Below are 26,456 nucleotides of genomic sequence, written 5' to 3' on the forward strand. Positions count from 1 at the left end.
AGGAATGGAAAGTAGAGGGCCCATTTATATAAAGTAGTTAAAACGGGAGAACTTGTGAATGGATATGAAAGGTGAGGAGAAGGATGGAAGAGTGACTGCCAAATTTCCAGGCTGAATGGGTGGTAGTGTCACCAACTGCAACAGAAAATACTGGAGAAGGGATAAGTTTAGGGGGTAAGATGATGAGTTTCAAGGAGTCTAAGTCAAGTTATATATAACTACAGAAGAGCTGTGAGCCAAAAAAGATAGCGTTTACAAGAACTAGGGTAAGCTGGAAAAAAGGAGGGCTGGGGAGTCAGAGAGCTTTAGCTTCTAGTCTTAGCTCATTACCTAATTGCCTAAAGGCCTTAATTTCTTGTAAAATGGGAAAACTTACACTTGCTAGGACTGTTGTGAGCAAAAGGGCACATAGGTCACAGCTATTTACAGTATTTTTGTTAGTATTATTCTAGATAGAACATTTCTGGCCATGTTCATAGAATTCTGTGTATTGCGGATTTTCTTCTAATCTTTTGTCAGTGCTTTTACACCCTTTAAAATAAAACTGAAGACCAGGCCATATCAGTGATCATCGTTCACAGTGTGAATATATTTTTGCTAATAATTCAAGCAATTATACTGGCCTGGTCAACACAGACAAAAGAATGTTCCAATGGTGGAGTCAACTATCTATCCATCAAAATTGTTGTCCTCTCATTCTTGGAAGATGGCAATGTAAACAGGCCAACTTTCTGACCCTCCCCCACAAATACAAGGAAATGGTGCTGGGCTTTGTGGGACTCTGAATCAGGGAACAGAGGAAAGCAGCAGGGAGCTGCAGACAGGCAAAAATCAACAAATAAACAATGAGTTCCAAATAGGAAAATCGCTTTTCCCATTGTATGTGCCCCTCCCCCCAGCCACGCAGGCCAATGGCTGCTGTGAACTGGGAAAGGGGCCCAAGCAAAAGAGCAGCTTCACTAGCCACCACACCCCCTGCTGGTAAAAGAGACAGAACCCCAAGCTTCTACTCCAAAATCAGTTAGGCAGACCACCCCGGGGATCCGTTTGGAGAGTGCCAGCACCTCGCCCACCAGGACACTGTTGGTTGCAAGCCTATGTGGATTGCTACAGAACAGCCTTTGTAGTTGAATCCGCTCTCACATTTAACACGCTACCTGCCTCCCTAAGCACTCCATAGCTCAGGCCCCTAAAACCAACAGGATGGATCTCCTGGGACGCCAATTTGAGTGTGCCTTCTCCCCCTTCCTGTAGGTACTGAGGACTGCTGACTGGGGCTGCTGTGTGCTAGGAAGTAAGGATCTTGAGTGGAGGCTACACCCACAGCCAACATACTACAAGGGGGGCTCTGACGGCAACAAGACAGACCTCTCTGGGGTCTGTTTGGAGCATGAAAACCCCTCCCCTACCCAGACCCTGTCACCCGCAGGTCAGCTGTGAACTGCTACAGAAAGTGCCTGCAGTGGAGTTTGCTCCCACAGTCAATACTCTACCTGCCACCCTGGGCCTCCCATAGTTCAGGCCTGTGAAACCAACAGGGCAAACCTCTATGGGGGTCAGTCTGGGTTGTCTGTCCCCACCTTCTAGTTGGTTGGCACTGAGGACTACTAACTGAAGGTGCTCTGTGCTAGGAAGGAGGCATCTTGAGTGGAGGCTGCACTCACAGCCAACAATCTACGGGGACAGGGGGTTAGAAAGCAGCAAAGTAGACCTCCCTGGGGATCTGACCAAAGCATAACCTCCTTTCCCTACCTGGTAGCTGTCGATTGCCAGGCTTTTGTAAAGCGCTACAGAAGACCCATGCAGTGGAGTCTGCTCCCACAATCAGCATTCAACCTGCCTCCCTGTTTACCCCATAGCTCTGGTCTCGGAAACCAACAAGAAAGGCTCTCTGGGAGACAATTTGAGTCTGTCGTCTCTCCCTTCTGGTCAACACTGAAGACTGCTGATTAAGGCTTTTGTGTGCTAGGAAGCAGACATCTTGTGTGGAGGCTATACCCACAGGCAGCATTCTACAGGGCAGGCTCTAACAGCAAGGCAGACCTCCCTGGGGGTCCTTTCGGAGTGTTACAACCCCTCCCCCATGTGGTAACTGTCGGATGCTAGATGGACACGAACTCCTACAGAAGATTCCCTATAGTGGAGCCAGGAGGAGGGTCACCTAAGTGCAGGCTGCTCCCCCCCCACCACCACCACAGGGCCACTGGGGCTCTAAAACCAACAAGACAGATCTCCTAGAGGTCCTTCTAGTGAGTGGCAGCTCCTCTCCCTCCTGTAACAGAGGAAAGTTTGCCTGTGCTTTTCCTGAATGCCAGCTCTGATATAAGCAGCTCCCACAGAGCCAGGAAGGAAACCACAGGCAAAACTGGAGGACAACACCCAGCCACAAAGGGCCTTGCTGGGTGTAGGTTTTTTGCCTGAAAATGTGGTTATAGAAATAGAGGAGGGAAGGGAGTAATAGCCAGAAAGACAGGACATCGCCCCTGGTGGACAGACTGATTGCAGCATGATATCTCAACTGAGTGGCGGTGCCCACTGGCAGACGGACTGACCATAGTGTGTTCTCCAGTGTCTGGGAGGCACTGAAAGTTGAAAACTGAGATCTGGAATTTTCAGATTTTTTTTTTTTTTTTTTTAATGAAACTGGGGAGGGAGAAGGTGGTATCACAGAGAGAGGGAGGAAATAGTAAGCAAAGGCCAAAGGCTTAGGCTACCTAAGAGTTTTTTTACAGGGAGTATTACAGGTAGAAACACCAAATACTGGGGAGAACTTAGCAAGTTAAAACTTTCAAAAATTCCAGTGCCCCAACAAAAAATCACAAGACACATGGTGAACACAGAAACAACATCACATCCGAATGAACATGACAAAGGGAGTAAAAGCATGTCTGTTGTTGTTAGGTGCCATTGAATTGGTTCCGACTCATAGCGACCCTATGTACAACAGAATGAAACACTGCTCGGTCCAAAAGCACATCTAGGGATGATCAAATACTGAAAAAAAAAATGGAAGATATAATACAACAACATTAAACATAATCAAAGAGTTAAGGGAAAATAGAAAAGTTCTCACAGAAATAAGGAAAACAATGCAAGAACAAAATGGGAATCTAAAAAAATACTGAAAGGAACAATAAATGAAATGAGAAACACAACAGAGGAACTTACCAACGGATTTAATCAGGCAAAGAAATAATTAGCAAATTAGATGTTCAGATAGTTAAAATTATAGATAGGCTGAAGAATGATAAAAACGAGGTTCAAGAAGGCTGGGTGCAGTTTATTGGACTAATGGGACAACTACAAGAGACCATTATGGGAATTCCAGATGGAGATGAGACAGAGAAAGGGACAGAAACAATATTTGAAGAAACAATGAGATAAAATTTCCCCAATCTAACAAAGAACATGAATCCACAAATCACAAAGAACCCCAGGCAGGATAAACCCAAAGAAATCTACAACAAGACACATCATAGTTAGGCTATCAAAAAATAAAGAAAATTCTGAAAGCAGTGAGAGAGAAGCAAACAGTCATATACAAAGGATCCCCAATAAGATTAAATGCCAAGTCTACTTCAAAAATGCTGGAAGCCAGAAGGCAATGGAATGAAATATTTTAAATATGCTTAAAGAAAAAATCTATCAACCAAGAAAACTATACCCAGGGAAATTATCCTTCAAGAATGAGGGTGAAATTAAAACATTCCCAGACAAACAGAAACTAAGAGAGCTCATATCTACCAGACAGACCCTACAGAAAATACTAATGGGAGTTCAGCAGATGGAAAGGAAAAGACACTAGAAAGTTATTCAAAGCGATACCTAAAAAGAAAGACGCTTAGTAAAGGGAATTGCATGGACTAGTATAAAGGCTAGAAATGAGGTATTCATGCTTTATAATTCTAATTGTTTTGTGCTTTATGTTTTTTTTTAATAGCATACGTACAAAAAGCAGGGATAAAATTATCTTACAGGACACATGAAATATAAAGACGTAGTTAGTGAAAACAACAACAAAATGGGAGCGGTGGCTGTGGTATGGGTGTAAAATTTCTTGTGTGTTACTGAAGTTAGTACCAACTTACCCTTTTTTTTACCCTAGGATGTTATAAATACAAGCTGTTAAATGTAATATTCATGGTAACCACTAAGAAAACACATTGAAAAACACTAAAAAGGAAAGGAGAAAGAAACCAAAATGGCTCACAACAATAAAACAACAAAACACAAAAGTAATCAGTAGTAAAGCACAAAGAAATAAAGGCTTAAGACACACACACACACAAAATAACAGAATGGCAGAAGTGAGTCACTTCTTATCAGTAATTACAGTGAATTTAAGTGGACAAAATTCTCCAATCAAAAGGTAGAGAGTGGCAAAATAGATAAAATGTCTGTCAATATTGACTGTGTTTGGAAGATTTGTGTGTGCTGAAGGCCTGAATATTTATGTAACGTACTGGGGAGCAGAGTTCTGTGGTTTTGGGGGAGGTTTGTATATCTTTCACATAAACTCCAAGTTCAGAGTGTTTGAAACTCTACCTAAGACTAGCATGGTGTGGAGTGTGGTGAAGGTTGTTTGGCTACAAGCCTTGGTCCTGCCCACTGAAGAAGTGGTTGAGGGTGAACCAAGGGAACTTCACGGCTCTATTGAGTAGTGTGCTCTCTTCGGATTCTGAGATCAGGTCCTTTTGGATTCACAGAGGAAATCCAGCCAAGCCCTTCCATCTAGGTCCCTAGTGGCCCACAGTAGAAAGTCTGGGGCTATTTATCATACCAGAAACCTCAGATGAGAACACCAGGACCTTCTGTATAGCAGAGCCTCCTCAATATTGCCCTGTTGAAGGGAAAGCCACGGCTACCTCTGCCTCACCATGTCTGATTGGATATTGGGGGTGAGGCAGGGAGGGATCATAAAAGTGATCCAAGTGTATGCTCTTTACAGGAGAGACACCTTAGACTCAAGGACACAAATAGGTTGAAAGTAAAAGGATAGAAAAAAAAAATACTTCATACAAATAGTAACTGAAAGAGAGCCAGGGTAGCAATCTTAAAATCAGACAAAGTAGACTTTAAGACAAAATGTCTTAGATAAAGATGGACATTATATAGTGGTAAAAAGGTTGATTAATTAAGATTTAACAAATGTAAATATATATGCACCCAACATTGGAGTGCTTAAATATATAAAGCAAACACTGACAGAGCTGAAGAAAGAAACAGACAGCACTACAATAATCATTGGAGACTTCAACACATCACTTTCAATACTGGACAGAACATCTAGAAAGAAGACCAACAAGGAAAGAAAAGACCTGAATGACAATACAAACAAACTAGACTAAACAGAGAACACTCCACCCAAAAACACCACAATATACATTCTACTCCAGTGCACGTGATCATTCTTCAAGACAGACCACATGTTAGGTCACAAGGCAAGTCCAAGAATGCAGGGATGGTTCAACATTAGAAAATCAATCAGTGTAATACACCACATCAACAGAACAAAGGGAAAGAATCACATGATTTCTGTGGATGCAGAAAAGGCATTTGACAAAATCCCAATACTCTTTCTTGATTAAAAAAAAAAGAAAACCTAAAGAATTTTGGAATAGAAGGGAAGTTCCTCAAAATGATTCAGGACATATATGAAAAGTCAACAGCCAACATTATACTTAATGGAGAAACACTGAATGCTTTCCCTTGAAATCAGGAAAAAGACAAGGGTGCCCGCTGGCATCACTTCTATTCAATATTTTACTAGAAGTCCCAGTCAGAGAAGTAAGAAAAAGAAATAAAAGGTAAACAGATTGGAAAACAAGAAGTAAAATTATCTCTATTCATGGATGATATGATCCTATATAGAGAAAACCCCAAAGAGTTCACATGAAGACTTCTAGAACTAATAGAGGAACTTAGCAAAGTTGCAGGGTACAAAGTCAAGAAACAAACATCTGTTCAGTTTCCACACACCAGCAATGAGAAACAAAAAAAGGAAATAAGGAGAACAAGTCCATTTACAATAGTATTTAAGAGAGTAAAATACCTAGGAATAAACCTAACCAGGGATGTGAAGGACTTATACAATGAAAACTATAAAAAGATTAAAACCCGTTGAAAACCCGTTGTTGTCGAGTCGATTCCAACTCATAGCAACCCCATAGGACAGAGTAGAACTGCCCCACACAGTTTCCAAGGACCACCTGGTAGATTCGAACCATTGACCTTTTGATTAGTGGCCATGGTTCTTAACCACTATGCTACCAGAGATTAAAGAAGTCTTAAATAAATGGAAAGATGTTCTGTGCTCTTGGATTGGAAGGCTTAATGTTGTTAAGATGTCAATACTACCCAAAGAGGTCTACAGATTCAATGCAATCTCAATCAAAATTCCCACTTATGGAAATGGAAAAAAAAACTTCAATTTTATATGGAATGGCAAGAGGCACCAAATAACTAAAGTACCATTAAAAGAGAACAAAGTAGGAGGAGTCACACTTCCTGATGTTAAAACATATTATAAAGCTACAGTAATTACAACAGCCTGGAGCTGGTATAACAATAGACACACAGACCAATGAAACAGAGGTAAGCATCCAGAAACAAACCCAAACATCTAGGGTAAACTGATTTTTGACAGGGATCCTAAGTCCACTCAATGGGGAAAGAAGAGTCTCTTCAATAAATGGTGTTTTGAAAACTGTATTTCCACATGCAGAAAAATGGTACAGGATCCATGCCTCACACCATACACAAAAACAAATTCAAAATGGCTTAAGGACCTAAATGTGCAAACTAAAACCATAAAATTCTTAGAAAATAATGCAAGGGCAATGCTGTCTGGCCTAGCTTTTAACAACGGATTAGCTAATATAATACCAAAGCGCAAATAGCAAAAGAAAAACTAAATAAATAGAACTTCATAAAAATTAAAAACTTCCGTTCATCAAAAAACTTTACCTAAAAAGACAAGCTACAGATTGGTAGAATACCTTTGGAAACCATATATCCAATAAGAATATAATAACCAAAATATACATATAAAACTTCAACAACTGTCTTAGGCTGGGTTCTCCAGAGAAGTAAAACTAGTAAAGTGTATAAATATATATAGAGAGAGGGATTTATATCAAGGGAGATGGCTCATGTGGTTGTAGAGACTGTAATGTCCCAAGTCTGTGGGTCAGAATAGAGGCTTCTCCTGATTCACGCAGCCACAGTGGCTGGCGAACCCAAGATCCACAGATCAGAGAGCAGGGCTCTTGCTCACAGGCTGCAAATATCAATGAATCCCAAGATCAACAGTCAAGACCACAGGTAAACTAACTGCTAGATCAAGTCCCAAGAACGGAAGTCACACGAACAGGAGCCAGCTGCATGATCCAGAACGAGCAAAAGCCTATAAGCCTTGTCAAAATGTCCACTTACAGTCGATGCAGGCCACACGCCCAAGGAAACTCCCTTTCAACAGACTGGCTATTCACAGCAGGTCCCATCATGAGGGTGATCGCATATCAAATTTCAAGACGGAAGTGATCACAACATTACACGACTGCCAAAACACTGAGAATCATGGCCCAGCCAAGTTGACACACAATCTTAATCACCACAACTTAACAACAAAAGTATATAATACAATCATAAAATGGGCAAAGGACCTGAATAGACATTTCACCAAAGAGGACATTAAAATAGTTACCAAACACATGGAAAGATGCTCAGCGTCATTAGCCATCAGAGAGATGCAAATCAAAACCACAATGAGGTGCCATTTCACTCCTATTTGGATGGCTAAGATAAATAAATAAATAAATAAACATATATATATATATATATATATATAGAAAATGTTGGCAAGGATGTGGGGAAATTGGAACCCTTATCCATTCCTGGTGGGAATGTAAAATGGTACAGTCATTGTGGAAAACAGTGTGGTGGTTTCTCAAAAAAACTAAAAATAGAATTATGATATGCCCCAGCAATTCCACTTCCAGGTATATACCCAAAAGACTTGAAAGCAGAGACTCAGTCAAAGACTTGTACGCTAATGTCCACTGCAGCATTATTCACAGTAGCCAAAAGGTAGAAACAACCTAAATGCCCATCATCAGACGAATGGATAAACAAAATGTGGTACATACATACAATGGAATACTCTTCAGCCAGTAGAAGGAATGAAGTCTTCATACGTACTACAATATGGATGGAGGTTGAAGACATGCTGAGTGAAGTAAGTCTCAAGGACAAATATTGTACAATCTCACTTATATAAAAATACAAGAAAAGTCAAATGTATGGAGACTGAAGTTCATCAGTGGTTAGCAGGGGCAAGAGTGGGGATGGGAAAGGAGTGTTAGCAGTGATGGAAAAATCGCATTGATTAAGGGTAGGGTTGCATAGCCAATGATTGTAATTGATGTCAATAAGTTGTACACCTGTAAAAAGCTGAATTGTCAAAAGCTGTGTGATAGATATATTTATAAAAATGACCAAAAAAAAAGTAGCTGCTGAGACTCCTTATGTACAACCAAACACCTTATGGGATTTGGTTCCTTAGTTTGGAGGCTTTGGGTCTTGGTTTCGCAGGACCTCCCAGCTAATTGGCCTAATAACATGTTTAGAGCCTCTGTTCTACCTCCTACTTCTTGGTTAGTGCCCGGGGCCTAAAAGCTTGCAAGCAGCCATTCAAGGCATGAAAATTGGTCTCTATTCACCTGCAGCAACAGAGGAAGACTGAAAAGTCAGGAATAGGAGGAGGACACTGAATGTGTGGCTAATTGCTTCCATGAACAACTGCCTCTTTTGCCATGATACCAGAAGAAATGGGTGGTACCCAGCTACCATTACTAAACATTTTGATTAAAGATTCTATAGCAGAATCCTGATCAAAAGGGGGGAAAATGTAGAACAGAATTTCAGATTATCATGGACTCCAGGCTTTCTAGAGCCATGGGGGTTGGATGAACCCCTGAAACTATTGTTCTAAGATAACCTTTAAATGTTAAACCAGAAATATCCCCTGAAATCTTCTTAAAATGTAACAATAGTTTAGCTTAACTAGTAAAAAAGGTCTGCTTTGAGCATTATGCTCTATTAAGAACTGTATGGGATTAAACTGACAACAGCAACTCGAAGATTAGACAGGAACTTTAGGAGGCAGTGAATGTATGTTGAGGGAGGAACAACTGAGAAAAGGAGGGTGGGAATGGTTGGATAACTAGAAGAATGTAATCAGTGTCACTGAACTGTACATGTAGAAACTGTTGAATTGGTGTATGTTTTGCTGTGTATACTCTCAACAACAACAACAAAATAAATTAAAAAAAAAATTCACATCTAGCCTGCTTCAAGACAGAGCTGCCTCCAGGAAATGCCAGTCCAGAAGGGATCTCTCCAGTGGTTTGACTGTAAGTGGTAAGGGTCACTTTCAGGTCAAGAACATTACGATGACACTGTCCCTTCTCTAGTCTCTTGCCCCTTCTCTGAGGTATGGAGGGCTCCACAGGCCTAGGGACTAGCAGAGCCGCAAGAAGAAAGGAACCAAGGTCCCTGACTCGCTGAGTGGGAAAGGCAGTCACTGATTGGCATACCTGCCTTGGGTAGGAGCGAGAAGCAAATTTCCATTGTGCTATGCCGCTAGAATTTGGGGATTTGTTGAAACAGCTAGTGTGACTAATACAGGTACCTCCCTAAGTAATATAAAGTAGTCAACTAAGATGAATCCCTTCTCCTCTGCCTGATGCTTAGGAGGAAACGGATTAATTAGAGATGAACCCTGACCTCCTGTCTTAGGTTGGGTTTTCTAGAGAAGCAAAACCAGTAACGCCTATAAATATATAGAGAGAGATTTATATTAAGGAAACACCTCACGTGATTGTAGGGGTTGGGACATGCAAGTCCTCGGATCAGGATGGGGTCCTTTCCCAATTCACGGAGCCGCAAAAGCTGGTGAACTCAAGATGAGCAGGTCAGACAGCAGGGATCCTGCTCACAAGGTTGTGACAGTTGAGGAATCCCCAAGGTCAGCAGGCAAGACCACAAGGTTTCTCCTGAGTCACTTAGCTGCAGGGGCTGGCGAACCCAGGATAGGTAGGTTGGGGATCAGGACTCTTGCTCGCAGGCCGTGAAGATCGGCAAATCCCAAGATGGGCAGGTAAGCTGCTAGCTCAAGTCCCAAGAACCAGAGGGCAGACAAGAGATAGCGGCTGGATCCCGAACAAGCCAACCACCTTTGCAAGGTGAGCAAGAAGGAATTAGGTCGTGGGAGGCAGAGAGATGGAGGCTGAGGGGCCGGTGAGCTGCCACAAGGCCTACCCCTACCGGTACCACTCAGCAGATTCCATCACGGGGGTGCTCACATATCAGATTTCAACAGGGAAGTGATCACAACATTATAGGACTGCCAATACACTGAGAATCAAGGCCCAGCCAAGCTGACACACAATCTTAACCATCACACCTCCTCCTCAGAAGCAGCTGGTTCTATACTGGTGGACAGGAGCTGGTCAGTGAGCACTAAGACAGTCTACTCCAGCTGCTTTGGTTGCTGTGTCCCTCCTTTTAGGGTGAGACCCTGAGGCCTCACCTAACTCCCCTGGCTTTCCCAGGGCACAAAGGAACCATGTCCACAGGATTCCTAATTTCTAGTCAGTTATATACAAGTCATGTCCATCCTGGGCGGTAAAATGACCAGACCTGTGAGAATCTGTCCTGGAACTAGAGCTGGGACAGGCTGAAGCGATGGCTGGGTGACCGGTGCTGTCCTTCTCTTGTCTTTTCGTCTACACACCCACCCAAAGGAGGACGCCTTTTTCACTGTCAGGTGACAGTGTTGGAGTGTACCAACTACACCATAGGGGCTGGTGAGGAAGAATGGAACAGGCTATGTCCATGTCCCTCAAGGGAGCACAAAAGCCAAATGATCTCAGACCCCAGAATCTGCATGATCGCCACCATGTCACTCTGCAAAAGAAGTTACCATGTGGTTCAGTGGTAGAATTCTCGCCTTCCATAGATTTGGGTTCTATTCCCAGCCAGTGTACCTCATGCATAACCACTACCCGTCTGTCAGTAGAGGCTTGCGTGTTGCTATGGTGCAGAACTTCGAGATTAAGACAGACTAGGAAGGCCTGGTGATTTACTTCTGAAAATCAGCCAGTGAAAACCCTGTGGGTCACAACAGCCCGATCTCCAACCAGTCCTGGGGATGGTGTAAGCCCAGGCAGTGTTTCATCTCATTGTGCACAGGGCTGCCGTGAGTTGGAGGCCTGCAACAACAACAGTTTGACACACTAGCTGGGATTTTCTTTAAAATAACCCAGCAAGGGACTGGGGGAGCAGGGGGAAGTAGTAGGGTATGGATGACACAAAATTGGTTATATGCTGATATTTGTTGAATTTGGATGAAGGATACACATAGGTTCACTATACTATTCTCTCTTCTTTTGTGCATGTTTGAAAAATTCTGTAAAATTTTATTTTGTTTTGACAAGTGTCTCGTATAGGCCGACAAACAGTAGACGGGAAGGTGCAACTGAACGTACTGTGACCCCGCCCCTCCCGGGGCGCTCCACGATGCCATGGTTACTCGTGCGATGGAGGAGCTGTTTACCACAGACAGATTTGTTTTTCTCTATTTCCATTAATATTTAGTACGTGTCATTATCTCCAAGTCTAATCACTTAAAGGAGAGATTTTAAATAATTCATTAATACAAATGAAAGAAAAAGCCACGCTGCCTTCTTCATTACCCCTCAAAGCCCAGAAGGCCTCTGCCTCCAGTCCTGACACAGGCACATAAATATATTAATGCATACACTGAGAAGAACACGCGTAAAAATCAGTAGACACCCAGCTGTCCGCTACTTTTCTGACGGAAACACTATCCTTCCTCTTTATGTCTCCCATGCCGAATGCCGCTCCTCAGAACAGTGGCAGAGAAATATGAGAAATTGTCCAAGTGCCTGCCTCTTCTTTCTCTAATTCAAATAAATCTCCCTATTTTGCCTTCACAGAATTTTGCAGTCTTCGATACACACATACACAAATACCATTTCTTGAAGCCTGATAAAATATGTCCTGCTCGAGTGACTATATATATGCATGTTTCGTTTTATTATTTTCTACACAACAAAACATACATCAATTCAACATTTTCTACATGTACAATTCAGTGACATTGGTTACATTCTTCAAGTTGTACAACCACGTTGCTATCTTTTTCCAAATTATCTCACCACCATTCACATTAATTCAGGGCCCCCTGAGTGAAAACTCCCCCTTCTCCCCTCCCTCCTACCCCTGGTAACCACTAATAATTTTTAGTCTCTCTCTATTTGCTTATTTTATATAAGTGAGCTCATACAGTACTTGCCCTTTTGCCCCTGACTTATTCCGCTCAGCATAATGTTTTCCAGGTTCATCCATGTTGTAGCATACATACGCAAATGTTTTAACGTCTACAGACAAGGCTTGCATCTACCTTTTAAATGTATTTGTTCATTGTATGTCTTACAGGAGGGCACCTAAAACAAAATGAACAGAGGATGCCATGTGGACAGCTTAGAAGAATATCTGAGGCATACTCTCAGAAGTGGGATCTAGAGTACATGCCGTGGTTCCTTCTTAGGAGCCCATCAACATTCGATACATTTTTCTCAAGACCTGTAGGCCACATTCTGCAAAGACGCCAGGATTCTCCTTCCCTTCAAGCCCAAAACCCTGGCACTGGGTTTTGGGTTCGCCTTTAAGTGGTTCACGCCTCGGCAGGGGAGCCTCGATGCACACGCCAGGCTGGAGAAGCAGTGCAACTTACCACGAGCGAGAGAGGCCTTTTCCAGGAGACCACGCCAATAAGTCCCGACAGCAGCACCTGAAAGGACAAACGGTTCAGGAGGTAAGATGCATCAGCAGCTTTCAATAAACAATTGAAACAAAATTCACCTTTCCAACCTGAGGAAGGGCTCGGAATGCAGCACAGATTATGAGAACAGTTATAACGGCCTTATTTTCCATTCCAAGGCTCCTGGCCTGCAGCCACAGTGAAAGGGGCACTGGCCCTTTACACCCTGTACCGCACTGGTCCAAAGAGTCTGTGCACTTTCTGAAAGGCCTCTATCAGGCCACCCACTCCATCCCGGTCCTGCAAGTGACCTGGCTGTGCTAATGAAAAATCACCAAAAAAAAAAACCCCAAGCCAGTAGCTGTGGAGCCCACTCTGACTCAAGGCAACCCCACGGCGTGTCAGGGTGGAACTGTGCTCCACGGGGTTTTCATGGCTGATTTTTCTGAAGTAGATCACAAGCCTTTCTTTAAAAGTGCCTCTGGGTGGACTTGAACCTCCAACCTTTCAGTTAACAGCTGACCTCATTAACCATCTACGCCATATTCCAGCAAGGATCTAAAGCACCATTTTTTGAGAAAGGCAAAGCTCTCCCCCATCAACGGTCACCCAGCCCCCTCCCCCTATGCTCCAAATGTTGCTGACCAGCAAGCTTGTCCTGACTTGTGGATCTGCCCTTGGCTGGCCTTCTCCTGCCTACAGCTGATCATCCCATTGCACACCTTTCTCTTCCCTCCGGCCCCTGGAAAGGCACTCCCCACCACTCAGCACAGCTTCCACCTCACTGAGCCAAGACATGTCATCCGATGAGGCTCCCTAACTTTCTACTGACCAACTCATTTCCCCAGGCTACGATGTTCCACCTGGCCTATCTCCTTCTCCAGTAGCTGTCCTCTCTCTCCTGGCTCCCACCTCTTCTCCTGACCACAGGAATACCCATAAGTCTTCCGTATCTTAAAAAACCACCTTCAGCCCTTTGTTAGCTACTGGCCTATCTTTCTCCTGGGCTGCCTAAGAAGTCCACACTCCTGGTGACAGGGTCTGGCTGGCTGCTCCCCAGACCAGTCCCCCTGCAATCCCAGTCTCCTGAGGTGCAGCAGGGCCGATGGAACCATGGGGACACATTCACTTCCCCACCCACTACAACCTGGCTGTGCCCCCGCTGGTGCTCAGAAACTCTTCTTACAAAGGTCACTGAGAGGTTACAGGTCCAAACATCACCCTGCCAGCTGGTGACTGACCAGTCCTTCTGCTTGAAGCCCCTTTTCTCTAGACTTCTGTGCACAGCTCTCCCCAACGCTCTTCTTACTTTTCTGGCTTCTCCTGTTCTCAGGCTCCCTCAGCATCCTCCTTCCTCTCCCCTCCTCTTTCCGGTTTCCAAAGATCCCCTCCTCAGCCTTTTGTCTCTCTCTATTCCATGGCTCTGCTGGAGACCCAGCTATGATTGAGGTTCCTCTAACACCCACGTGCTGGCTGTTTTCACCAGTGAGTCTCAGCCTAGCCACGCCAGTGTTTACCAGGAACTGCTCTGGTGTCCTCTCCAACTCAGCATGTCCCAAGCCCAGTCTTCCTCTTGTAATCTCTATCTTCCAAAATACCACCTCCTGGTCACTTACGCCAAAATCCTGGAGGTGATCCCCCTCTGCTTCACCCCCAATATCCAATCAGACGTGGGGAGGTGGAGGTGGCTGTGGATCCCCCTTCAACAGCGCAATATTGAGAAGGTCCTGGTGTTCTCATATCAGGGTTCTTGTGATGATAAATAGCCCCAGGCTTTCTACTGTGGGTCAGTGGGGGGCTGGATGGAAGGGCTTGGCTAGATTTCCTCTGTGAATCCAAAAGGACCTGATCTCAGAATCTGAGGAGAGCACGCTACTCAACAGAGCCATCAAGTTCCCTTGATTCACCCTCAACCACTTCTTCAGTGGGCAGGACCAAGGCTTGTAGCCAAACAGCCTCCACCACACCTGGTACCATGCTAGTCTCAAGCAGAAGTTCAAGCACTCTGGACCAGGAGTTTATACGAAAGATTTATGAACCTTCCCAAAAAGCACAGGACACCGCTCCCCAAATCCTCCAAACACAGTCAATATTGACAAATATTTTTCACAACTGTGTTCCCATCTACCCAACATCCTCTCTTCATGATTCTGCCACCAGCCTCTCTGCTCCTTGTATTCCAAGCTTCAAACGTCAGAGAAATCCTTGACTACTGGTTACCCATCTCTCTCTGTGGCCAAGTCTCCGAAGTTCTTCCTCCATGATTCCTCCTAAACCTCTCTCTTACCTTCTATACCCAACACTTGAACTCTCAACAGCCTCTCTGCTGTTGGATTCTTCATAGTGTGTAGACCAGTTTCCCCCAAGCTATCTTAGAATCAGATTAAACTGTCACTTCTTATAGGATACATTGATAGAGTTCTCACCATCGTCTCATGCTCGACATTTCTAATGCTGAGTTCATTTCTCCACCTCCAAACCACCTTTTTTGTGTATATGAAATTTCTTCCAATAATCCCACCATCTTCTGAGCTCATCACACCTGTGTTCAGTGCACTGATCAGTTGTGAAGCTGGGTCAGTTCTTCCCCTCCTCCATGTCTGTCCACCTGCTTGTTCCTCGCCATTCCCTCAGCTGCTTCTCTCTTATCTGCCTGGATAGCACCCATAACTCACTTCTGTCCTTTACCGCTGCCCTCTCTGCCAAACCCATCCTGCACAACTGTGCCAGGTGAATCTCATCTGTCTGGACCAACACTCCCAACCCACAAGAATTAGGTCCTGATTCTCCACCAGCACTTCCCCAAATGACCCTTCACTCCTGTTTAGGCCACTCTGGACACCTCCAATGACCCTGGCAGGGAGTCATTCCACGTGCCATGCGCCAGCTCCAAGACCCCTCCAGGCTGTCCCTCCACACTTAGCCTCCGAATGTCTCACACTTTCCAGAAATTCTTCTATCACCCCAGATCCATGGTTCGGCTCCCACTCTTTCTCCTCCCTTAAGCTCTGTCTTAGTTATCTAGTGCTGCTATAACATAAACACCACAAATAGGTGGCTTTAACAAACAGAAATTTATCTTCTCACTGTCTAGGATGCTATAAGTCCAAATTCAGGGAGTCGCCTCCAGGGGAAAGCTTTCTCTTTTTGTCAGCTCCGTGGAAAGGTCCTAGTCATCAATCATTCCCTGGTCTAGAAGCTTCTCCGCACAGGGACCCCATGTCCAAAGGACACACTCCACGACTGGCTCTTCTTGCTTGGTGGTAATGAGGTCCCTCTCCTCTCTGCCTGTTTTTTATACTTCAAAAGAGATTGACTTAAAATACAACCTAATCCTGTAGATTATATCCCATCTCATTAACATAACTGCCTCTCATCCTGCCTCATTAACATGAGAGAGGTTAGGATTTACAGCACAAAGGAAAATTACATCAGATCACAAAATGGGGGACAACCACACAATACTGGGAATCATGGCCTAGCCAAGTTTACACACATTTTGGGGGGATACAATTCAATCCATAATAGGTTCTGACCCTGGCATCTCTCTGAGACACAACTTCAAAAAGTATCCTCTGTTTTCACCACACCAACACCAGCCTCACCCAGACCAGGCCTGTATATGGGATAAGAATGATTGACATCCGGAAAATCTTCATTTGTACATTGCCTTCTACTCAGAAATTTTACCTATTCTCTGAGACATGGTCCAATGCCTCAGCAATCATGAAGGGCCTATGAATTCAAGAGTACAAGGGCTTCCCTTATAACTACCAACAAACCTCTCCAAGTATCTTTAATAAGAAGAACTGAGTGACAGACAGACAGAACTCCTTGATCTCTGCTAAGCTAAAATTTATAAAACTTTATAGCACGGATTTTATTAGAAATCAACAAATCTCCAAATAGTAGGCATTTCTAAACATAAAAGAAGTTAGTGTTGCTTTTATCTGAGGCTACAATAAGCACTCTTTTTGACTTTTCCTATCTTCATCATAAAGGCATCATTCCATGAATAGACACAAATAATTTTACTTCCAGCAAACATGGATGATTTGCTTATTGAAGACAATTTACAATTCTAAATAGCACTAGTAAGTGTAATAGAAAATGGATCAAATTCCTCTACACAAATGAAGAAAATAAAGTCATCCAACTCAGTGTGATAGGTAGAATTCTAAGACCCATGGCCTTGAGCAATGCCTTCCCCTTGAGTATGAATATGGTAGACTATCACTTCATTGATCCTCCCCCAGTCGTGCCTTGGGATGATGCAGCTCTGGCAAGGCTTTGATTGTAGCCTTGTGAGACCCGGACCAGAGGATCCACCTAAGCTATGACCAAACTTGGCCCATAAAAACTGTGAGATAATAAATGGGTGTTGCTTCATCACTAAGCTTGTGGTAATTTGCTATACAACAATAGAAAACTAGCACATCCAGAGTGGGGATATTAGATTATTGTTCCAAAATATTCACTCCATTTCTACACCTCCCCAGAAGGAGCGGACTTCGCTGCCCCTCTAATACCAGAAACACAGCTTCTGCGCTCAGGAAGGGCCACATGAGAAGGCCTGGAGGAGGCCTGCAAAGCCTAGATTCTGGAGTACCACCTCCTGAGGACCCTGCTTTGGTTTGTGTGGTGACTCTGAGGAGTGGGGTATGCTCCTCAGAGTGTTGGCATGAACAAATTTCAGAGCTACTGCTCTGAAAGTATCAGGTCTTCTTTTGAACTAATTTTGCTCAATTCCAGCTACCAAAGAGGATTCTGTTCCATGTTCTGACATCTCAGTACTTCTGAAGGTTTATTTTGTACCACTTCTGTGAGGAAAAGGGTCATGAATCTAGTTAGCCATGAAATTATTGCATCTTATCAAATTTTTGTCCCATTTAATTTACCAGTATTGTTATTCAAAGTCCGCTGTGTACAAAGAATTTGAAATAACTGAAGAGGGTCAAAGAAGAGTAACATATAATTAAACAGCTGTGAAAGAAAAGCCAAAAGGAATATGAAAGGCATGATATTGCTCAGAGAGAGGAGGCTTAACTTTTCAAGCACCTGCGAGTTTTTATAAAGACACTACCTCACTCTTCTTCACTTCCCCACCCAGCTGAAATGGAGGCAAGAGATAAAATTAGAAATGAGAAAGAACTTCCAGCTGTTGAGGGCAATGAAAGGGAATAATAAACTGCCAGGAAGTCTTGGCAACTCTGGAGCCAAAGACTTCCCCATGTGATTGGTAGTGCTGGCCACAGAGCCTGGAATAAATTAGCTCTTTCAATCTCATCCTCTAAGACTGAAAAGTCCTTTCACTGCCTGAAATCAAGGGTTTTCTTCAGATCTTCAAATATGGTTGAAAGGCAAATGGTAATGCAACATTTTAGGTAGTGAAGTAAGTCCTACTTGAATGCCGACTTGAAAGCCAATTAAATTACTTTCAAAAACATATGGCAGGTATGCCCAATAGAGGCTGTGATGCCAATTTACCACTAAGATGCCAGAGTTCACTGAACTTCTGGAGAAAGAACAATTGTTGCAAAAATGAACAAAATGCTATTCTGATCTGCCTGGAATAAGAGGAACCTAATTTTTTTTTTCTAATGAGTCTGTCTTCCAAAGGCTTTCAGATTGCTGCCCTATGCTGCTCAGAGTTCTTCTGTCAGCCTCCTGGAACAGCTGAGCCTGACCCTTCTGAAAAGGCTTACCCTATGCTGCTCAGAGTTCTTCTGTCAGCCTCCTGGAACAGCTGAGCCTGACCCTTCTGAAAAGGCTTACCCTATGCTGCTCAGAGTTCTTCTGTCAGCCTCCTGGAACAGCTGAGCCTGACCCTTCTGAAAAGGCTTACCCTAACCCTACCTCCATTTTCTCTTCTTACTGTGTGGTTTTGTTTGGTTTGGTCTCCCTGTGGCCACATGGCAGGGCTCCTTCACGCCTTTACCCTCCGTTTCCACTTCAGCTCCCCTTTGGGGAACATACCCATCTTAACACCCACCCAACCTGTCATGGATCAAATTATGTCCCCCAAAAATATGTGTCAACTTGGTTAGGCCGTGATTCCCTGTATTGTGTGGTTGTCCAATATTTTGTGGCCTCATGTGATTATCCTATGTATTGGTGGTTGGAAAATATGGCCTTGGTGATAGAAATGATGCCGGAGATCACATGATACAATTTTGCAAGACCAATGACCTCTTCACTGTAAATGCCTTTTTTCAACAACATAAAACAGCAACTACACGTGTGGATCTTGCCAGATGGAATACACAGGAATCAAATAGACTACATCTGTTGAAAGAGATGATGGGAAAAAAAGCTCAGTATCATCAGTCAGAACAAGGCCAGAGGCCGAGTGCCAAACAGACCGTCAATTGCTCATATGTAAGTTCATTTTGAAACTGAAGAAAACTGGAACCAAAGTGCAGCTTTGAGCACATCCCACCTGAATTTGGAAACCAGGGTAGCATAGTGGTTAAGTGGTACAGCTGCTAACCAAAAGGTTGGCAGTATGAATCCACCAGGTGCTCCTTGGAAACTCTATGGGGCAGTTCTACTCTGTCCTTTGGAGTTGCTATGAGTCAGAATTGACTTGACGGCAATGGGTTTTTTTTCCACCTGAATTTGGAGACTATCTCAAGAATAGATTTGGCGTGTTGCACAGTAATGACCAAAGGCCAGATGAGTTGCAGAATGACATCAAGGAGATCATACATGAAGAAAGCAAGAGGGGAAAGAAAGAAAAGACCAAATGAATGTCAGAAGAGACTCCGAAACTTGCTCTTGAACGTCAAGTAGCTAAAGCGAAAGGATGAAATCATGAAGTCAAATAACTGAATAGAAGATTTCAAAGGGCAGCCTGAGAAGACAAAGTATTATAGTGACCTGTGCAAAGAACTGGAGATAGACAACCAAAAGAGAAGAACACACTCAGTATTTCTCAAGCTGAAAGAACTGAAGGAAAAAATTGAAGCCTCGAGTTGCAATATTGAACGATTCTACAGGGAAACTATTAAACAATGCAGGAAGCATTAAAAGAAAATGGACGGAATACACAGAGTCACTATACCAAAAAGAATTAGTCGACGTTCAACCATTTCAGGAGGCAGCGTATGATCAGGAATTGATGGCACTGAAGGAAGAAGTCCAAGCTGCACTGAAGGCTTGGCAAAAATCAAAGCTCCAGGAATTGACAGAATACCAACTGAGATGTTTCAACAAACAGATGCAGCACTGAAGAGTTCACTAGTCTATGCCAAGAAATCTGGAAGACAGCTACCTGGCCAACCAACTGGAAGAGATTTGTATTTGTGCCTATTCCCAAGAAAGGTAATCCAAATGAATGTGGAAATTATCAAACACTATCATTAATATCACATGTAAGTAAAATTTTGCTAAGATCATTCAAAAGCAGCTGCAACAGTATATCAACAGGGAACTACCAGAAGTTCAAGCTGGATTCAGAAGAGGACGTGGAACCAGGGATACCATTGCTGATGTCAGATGGAGCCTGGCTGAAAGTGGAGAATATCAGAAGGAAGTTCACCTTTTATTGACCATTCAACTGTGTGGATCATAACAAATTGTGGATAATGTTGCAAAGAATGGGAATTCCAGAACATTTAATTGTGCTCATGAGAAACCTGTACATAGATTAAAAGGCAGTCGTTCGAATAGAACAAAGGGACACTGCATGGTTTAAAGTCAGGAAAGGTGTACATCAGGGTTGTATCCTTTCACATACCATTAACAACCTGCAATACACAGATGATACAACCTTCTTTGCTGAAAGTGAAGAGGACTTGAAGCAATTACTAATGAAGATCAAAGACTATAGCCTTCAGTATGGATTCCATCTCAACATAACGAAAACAAAAATCCTCACAACTGGACCAACAGGCAACATCATGATAAACGGAGAAAAGACTGAATTTGTCAAGGATTTCATTTTACTTAGATCCACAATCAACATCCATAGAAGCAGCAGTCAAGAAATCAAAAGACGCATTGCCTTGGGCAAATCTGCTGCAAAAGACCTCTCTAAAGTGTTGAGAAGCAAAGATGTCACCTTGAAGACTAAGGTGCGTCTGACCAAGCCATGGTGTTTTCAATTGCCTCATATGCATGTGAAAGCTGGACAATGAATAAGGAAGACCAAAGAAGAATTGACACCTTTGAATTGTGGTACTGGCAAAAAATATTGAATATACCACGGACTGCCAAAAGAACAAACAAATCTGTCTTGGAAGAAGTACAACCAGAATATTCCTAAAAGCAAAGATGATGAGACTATGTCTCACATACTTTGGATATGTTATCAGGAGGATTCAGTCCCTGGAGAAGGCCATCATGCTTGGTAGAGGGCCAGTGAAAAAGAGAAGACCCTCAACCAGATTGATTGACACAGTGGCTGCAACAATGAGCTCAAGCATAATGACGATTGTGAGGATGGCACAGAACTGCGCAGTGTTTCCTTCTGTTTACATAGGATCACTATGAGTCAAACCAACTCGGTGGCACCTAACAACAATAATTGTAAATCCTAATCTCTATGGTGTTAGTGAGGCAGGATTAGAGGCAGTTATGTTAATGAGGCAGGACTCAATCTACAGGATTAGATTGTATCTTGGGGTCAATCTTTTTTGAGATATAAAAGAGAGAATAGAGCAGAGAGGAGAGGGACCTCATTACCACCAAAAACCGAAGTGTAGAGAGAGGAGCAAGGCCTTTGGACCTGCGGTCCCTGAACTGAGAAACTCCTAGACCAGGGAAAGACTGATGGCAAGGACCTTCCCCCAGAGCTGACAAGACAGAAAGCCTTCCCCTGAAGCTGGCAGTCTGAATTTGGACTTGTAGCCTCCTAGACTATGAGAGAATCAATTTCTCTTTGTTAAAGCCATCCACTTGCGGTATTTCTATTATAGCAGCACAAGATGACGGAGACATCACTCATGGCTTCTGCCCTCAGAATCATTCTTCCCTCAGAATGATCCCATTCCTTCTCCCAACCTTTCAGTCCTGGCCTGTGATTCCGACTTTCTCTGCATCATGTCCCCATGGAGTCTGGAAGAAGAAGACCTCAAACTCAAAATACCTACGAGAACACCACTTTACTTCTCAATCTGCTTCCTTCATGATAGAAAAAGGGTTCCGAAGCTTTCATTCTCTCCTCATACAGCAGTGAAACTAAACTGACGACCAAGACGCTCAACATACAGCAGTAAAATTATAAATTAATGACAAAGACAATGCTATGAAAGAAAAAAATCCATCAATGTAAAAAAGTTTTAAATGTTCTAAATAACTCATAAGTCAAAAGAGAGTTAGAGTTGAAATAAACTACAGGCTGTTCTGCTACAATGTGTGTTTCTTTGATGCAAACTACCTCACATGCGTTTGGTACCAAACCCATTTGCCCTGACCCTGCCCTGTAAGACAGAGCCTTCTGCTGAGGCTGTTCAACTCTGAAATCAGGGTAGTTATTAGACCTGCCACTGGCTTTTATTTAATGAGTTAACAAATGTTATGGATTGAATTGAGTCCCCCAAAAATGTGTGTCAACTTGGTTGGTCCATGATTCCCAGGATTGTGTGATTGTCCACCATTTTGTCATCTGATGTGATTTTCCTATATGTTGTAAATCCCGCCTCTATGATGTTAATGAGGCGGGATTCAATCTACAAGATTAGTTTGTGTCTTAAATTAATCTCTTTTGAGATATAAAGAGAGAAGCCAGCAGAGAGACATGGGGATCTCGTACCACCAAGAAACCAGAGCCAAGAGAAGAGCGCATCCTTTGGACCCAGGGCCACTGCGCTGAGAAGCTCCATATGTTCCGTACCCATGTCATTCAGTACTTCATTCTTGGTAATTTTTGTTAACTAAATCTTCCAGGTCATTAATTATCTCTGTATTTTGTCTAATCAACTGTCCAACTATACATCTGTATTTGTTTTAGAAAACTTAAATTATTTTAATTTACACAACTAGAAGTTTTTTTTCCCTAGATATCGAAATTCATTTCTGATAGTTTCTTACCGCATGCTTACCTTTATAACTCTGTCCATAATTACTTTAAATATATAATTTATAAATGCTGTGGATTCCAACATGTGTAGTTTAAGGAGGTGCATCTAAGTCTGCTGTTTGTTTCTGGTGGTTCTCATTTATTATAACTTGCTTCCTATTATGCTTGCATGGTTGAAGTCTTTTACTGTGAATGCAGTGCTTGACCTGAATCAGTGAGGTTCTGTGGACTCAGGTTGGAGAAATTTTCCACTAAAGGGGTGTATTTCTGCCAGTAACCAGGGAGTACCCAGGGCTTGGAAAAATCTTGGTGCCGGGGACCTCGGCTCAAGTCTCAGTGTAAAAGTCACAACACTGAGCCCCCTACCTCGCTGTAGGTACAAGGTTCTGTGTCCCAGTAACAGTGTTGAGGTGGCAACTCATCCTAAGGGCAACTCCAGCCTCCAGCCCCTCAATACCCTGGTCCCTGCTGCTTGCCACTCTGACTCCAGCTACTTGCTTTTCTGTCATAGTTTGTGTCTTTGTTTAAGGGTGAGGTGGCGGTCATTGAACACCTGTAACATCTCAAGGAGCACGTCCTCTGCAGATTATAGTCGTTCTGTAGAAAGCGCATACCTCAAAGTACTCAGTCAACCGTAATTTCAAACCTGAAGGAAATCTCCCATCCCTCCTGTTTTTAATGGCTGCATGAGGACACTAGTGGAAGAATGAACAGGTGCCACTTTTTTTTTAAGTTATCAAAATGATAAACTCCCATATAAATAGACTTTGTTTTAATTATTTATAATAAAGTCAATTATTATTTATAAATTTAAAAATATTCCAGGTATTTTATTATTTATTTAGTCATTTACAACTATATATTTCTCAAATCTCATTGCTTGCAAAGAAATAAAATATTATCCTGAATAATTCTTTCCCTCTATTTACTTCCTGGAAAAAATAATTATTATTCCCATCTTGTTGTTGTTGTTGTTGTTAGGAGCCACTGAGTCGGTTCTGACTCATAGCAATCCTATGTACAACAGAATGAAACAGTGCCCAGTTCTGCACTGTCCTCACAATCATTGCTGTTTGAGCCCATTGTTGCAGCCACTGTGCCGATCCATCTCGTAGACAGCCTTCCTCTTTGTTGTTGACCCTTTACTTTATAAAGCATGATGTCCTTCTCCAAGGACCATTCCTTCTGGATAACATGTCTAAAATAAGTGAGATGAAGTCTTGCCATTCTCACTTCTAAGAAGCATTCTGGTTGTACTTTTTCCAAGACAGATTTGTTAGTTCTTCTGACAGTCTGTGGTATATTCAGTATTGTTCGCCAACGCCGTAATTCAAAGGCATCAATTCTTCTTTGGTCTTCCTTATTCACTGTCCAGCTTTCAAATGCACATGAGGTGATCGAAAATATCATCGTAAAACTTTCTAAGTCTATGGACTTCCTATGTACTGGTAAGAAAATATAAGCCAGAAAAGAATTCCATTCACAAAAGCAAAAAAACAAAAATTAAAACCTATCCAAGAATTAACTCCATGAAAACATATAGGATCGTTACAAAGAAAACTACAAACTCTCTTGAGGGATATAAGAGAAGATTTATATATGAAGACACATAGCATGTTCCAGGATAAGAAATCTTAATATAGTAAAAATATTAGTTTTTCTAGTATTTACAAATTAATATAGTTAACTTTCAGTCAGAATCTCAATGGGATTCTTTGAAGCTTGACAAAATGATTCTAAAGTTTATCTGAAAGAGAAATAAATACAGGTAGTCCCCTACTTACAACAGGGGTCCATTCCAATGACTCCATCATAAGTCAGTTACGATTTAAGTTGAATATCTCTTTTTGCTTTACTTTTCATTATTATTGCCTTTTATTATCAGTATCTTTATATATCTGATCTTTATTTGTCTGTGAGTGAACATCTGAGAATGATAACAAAAAATCACACACTGCAATACCGTATGTAGTACGTGTTACTAACAATAAGATGTACAAAAAAAAAAAAGGACAGTCGTAAGTATGGTTCGTGGTACCTCTAATATGCCTTAAGTCAGGGACTACCTGTACAGTAAAACTTGCAAAATCCAGAACCTGTGTAACCTGTCAGAGAAGGCAAACTCACATACTTTCCACTAAAACAAGAGATAGAAAAGTGGCTGGGACTGCATCCTGTCAAAGGCAGAACACCTGCGAGGCCCAGAAGAGCAAGGCGATCCCCTCGAGTTCTGGCTCTCACAGGTCTCACCGATAACAGCGAAGAAACAAACGCCAGTGAACTGAGAAAGCGGGACAGGTTTAAGCATTGCCAGATACGTTTTTCCTCTCTTCAAAATTCCAAGTTAAAAAGTACCAGAGCAAAAGCATATTAGAAAACCACAATACCTAAAAGTGGCTCCAGAATAGACAGACAAAAAGAATAGAATATAAAGCTTCAATATAGGCTCCAGCATACGTTAGTTTTTAATTATCTGAGGATGGCCTTTTAAACTCACAGGGAAAAGAAAGGTTATTCAATACATGGTCCCAAAACAACTGCTCACTAATTGTAAATAAAATAACCAGTACGAGTCAAAACACTTTAAAAAATGATTGAAAAATTAAATATAAAAAATGAACTCCCCAGGTAACTGGTTAAAATTCATAAGTAGATTTCCTCCCTTCAAAAAAGCTCCCTCAGGAAAAAAAAAAAAAAAAAAAGAGGAACTAACCTTATGAGTAATCAATAAAAGGCAAAGTAAAATAATAAGTCCCTTTTGTGGTGCAGTGGTTATGAGCTCAGATGTTAACCAAGAAGTCGGCAGTTCAAATCCACCAGCCGCTCCTTGGAAACCCTATGGGGCAGTTCTACTCTGTCCTACAGGGTCACTGTGAGTCGGAATCGACTTGACAGCCGCGGGTTTTATTTTTTTTGCCCGTTAAACTGGCAGTGGTTAGAGAGACTGAAAACGCTCTCTGACCTGGTTGCGGAGACTGAAAACGCTCTCTGACCTGGTTCCACACCTTCACGAGGGCAACATTATCAACTGACAAAAAGGATTTTTTTAAAAATGAGAATAATCTCTATTCAAGTAAATCCCAAACCCAGGATAACGCAGATGATTCTCTAGGCAAATATAAATTACGATTGATTCCAAAAGAGACCAAAAAACTAACTGTACCAATAAACACCAAGAAATCAGGCAACTCATCCAACAGCTACAGCCAAATTCTTCAAATGCTTCAAGGTACAGAGAACTCCAACACTGTTCAATTTTTTTCAAGGCATGAAAAAAAAATAAAAAGGAAACTTGCCACATTCTTCTTACAAAGGTCAGCATAGCAACTACCACCTGAAAAATACCCCAAGAATAGAAAATAGACAATTTTACTTATAAACAGAGGTGCATATATTTTAAATAAAATGCTAGAAAATAGAATTTGACAGTACATTTAAAAGAATGGACAAGAAGGTAGGGGTGTGTCTCAGGAATAAAAAGATGCCTCAGTGAGAAGAAACATGAATCAAATCAATCATTATTAATATGAAAAAAATTTTAAATATGATCGTTCAAGTAGATTCCTAAAAGGCATTTGATAAAATTTA

The 26,456-nt window shown here is 42.3% G+C and overlaps 1 protein-coding gene across 1 annotated transcript in view; it reads right to left on the minus strand.

The window, feature by feature from the left end:
- The window catches only part of ENTREP2 (endosomal transmembrane epsin interactor 2), a 613,337-nt gene that overhangs the window by 333,433 nt on the left and 253,448 nt on the right, over positions 1-26,456 (minus strand). Inside the window, exon 2 of the mRNA XM_064296181.1 lies at positions 12,821-12,877. Coding sequence (XP_064152251.1) covers positions 12,821-12,877 — 57 coding nt within the window. The remainder of the gene's footprint in view (positions 1-12,820; positions 12,878-26,456) is intronic.

This window comes from Loxodonta africana, chromosome 13, assembly GCF_030014295.1.
Source record: "Loxodonta africana isolate mLoxAfr1 chromosome 13, mLoxAfr1.hap2, whole genome shotgun sequence".
NCBI lineage: Eukaryota > Metazoa > Chordata > Mammalia > Proboscidea > Elephantidae > Loxodonta > Loxodonta africana.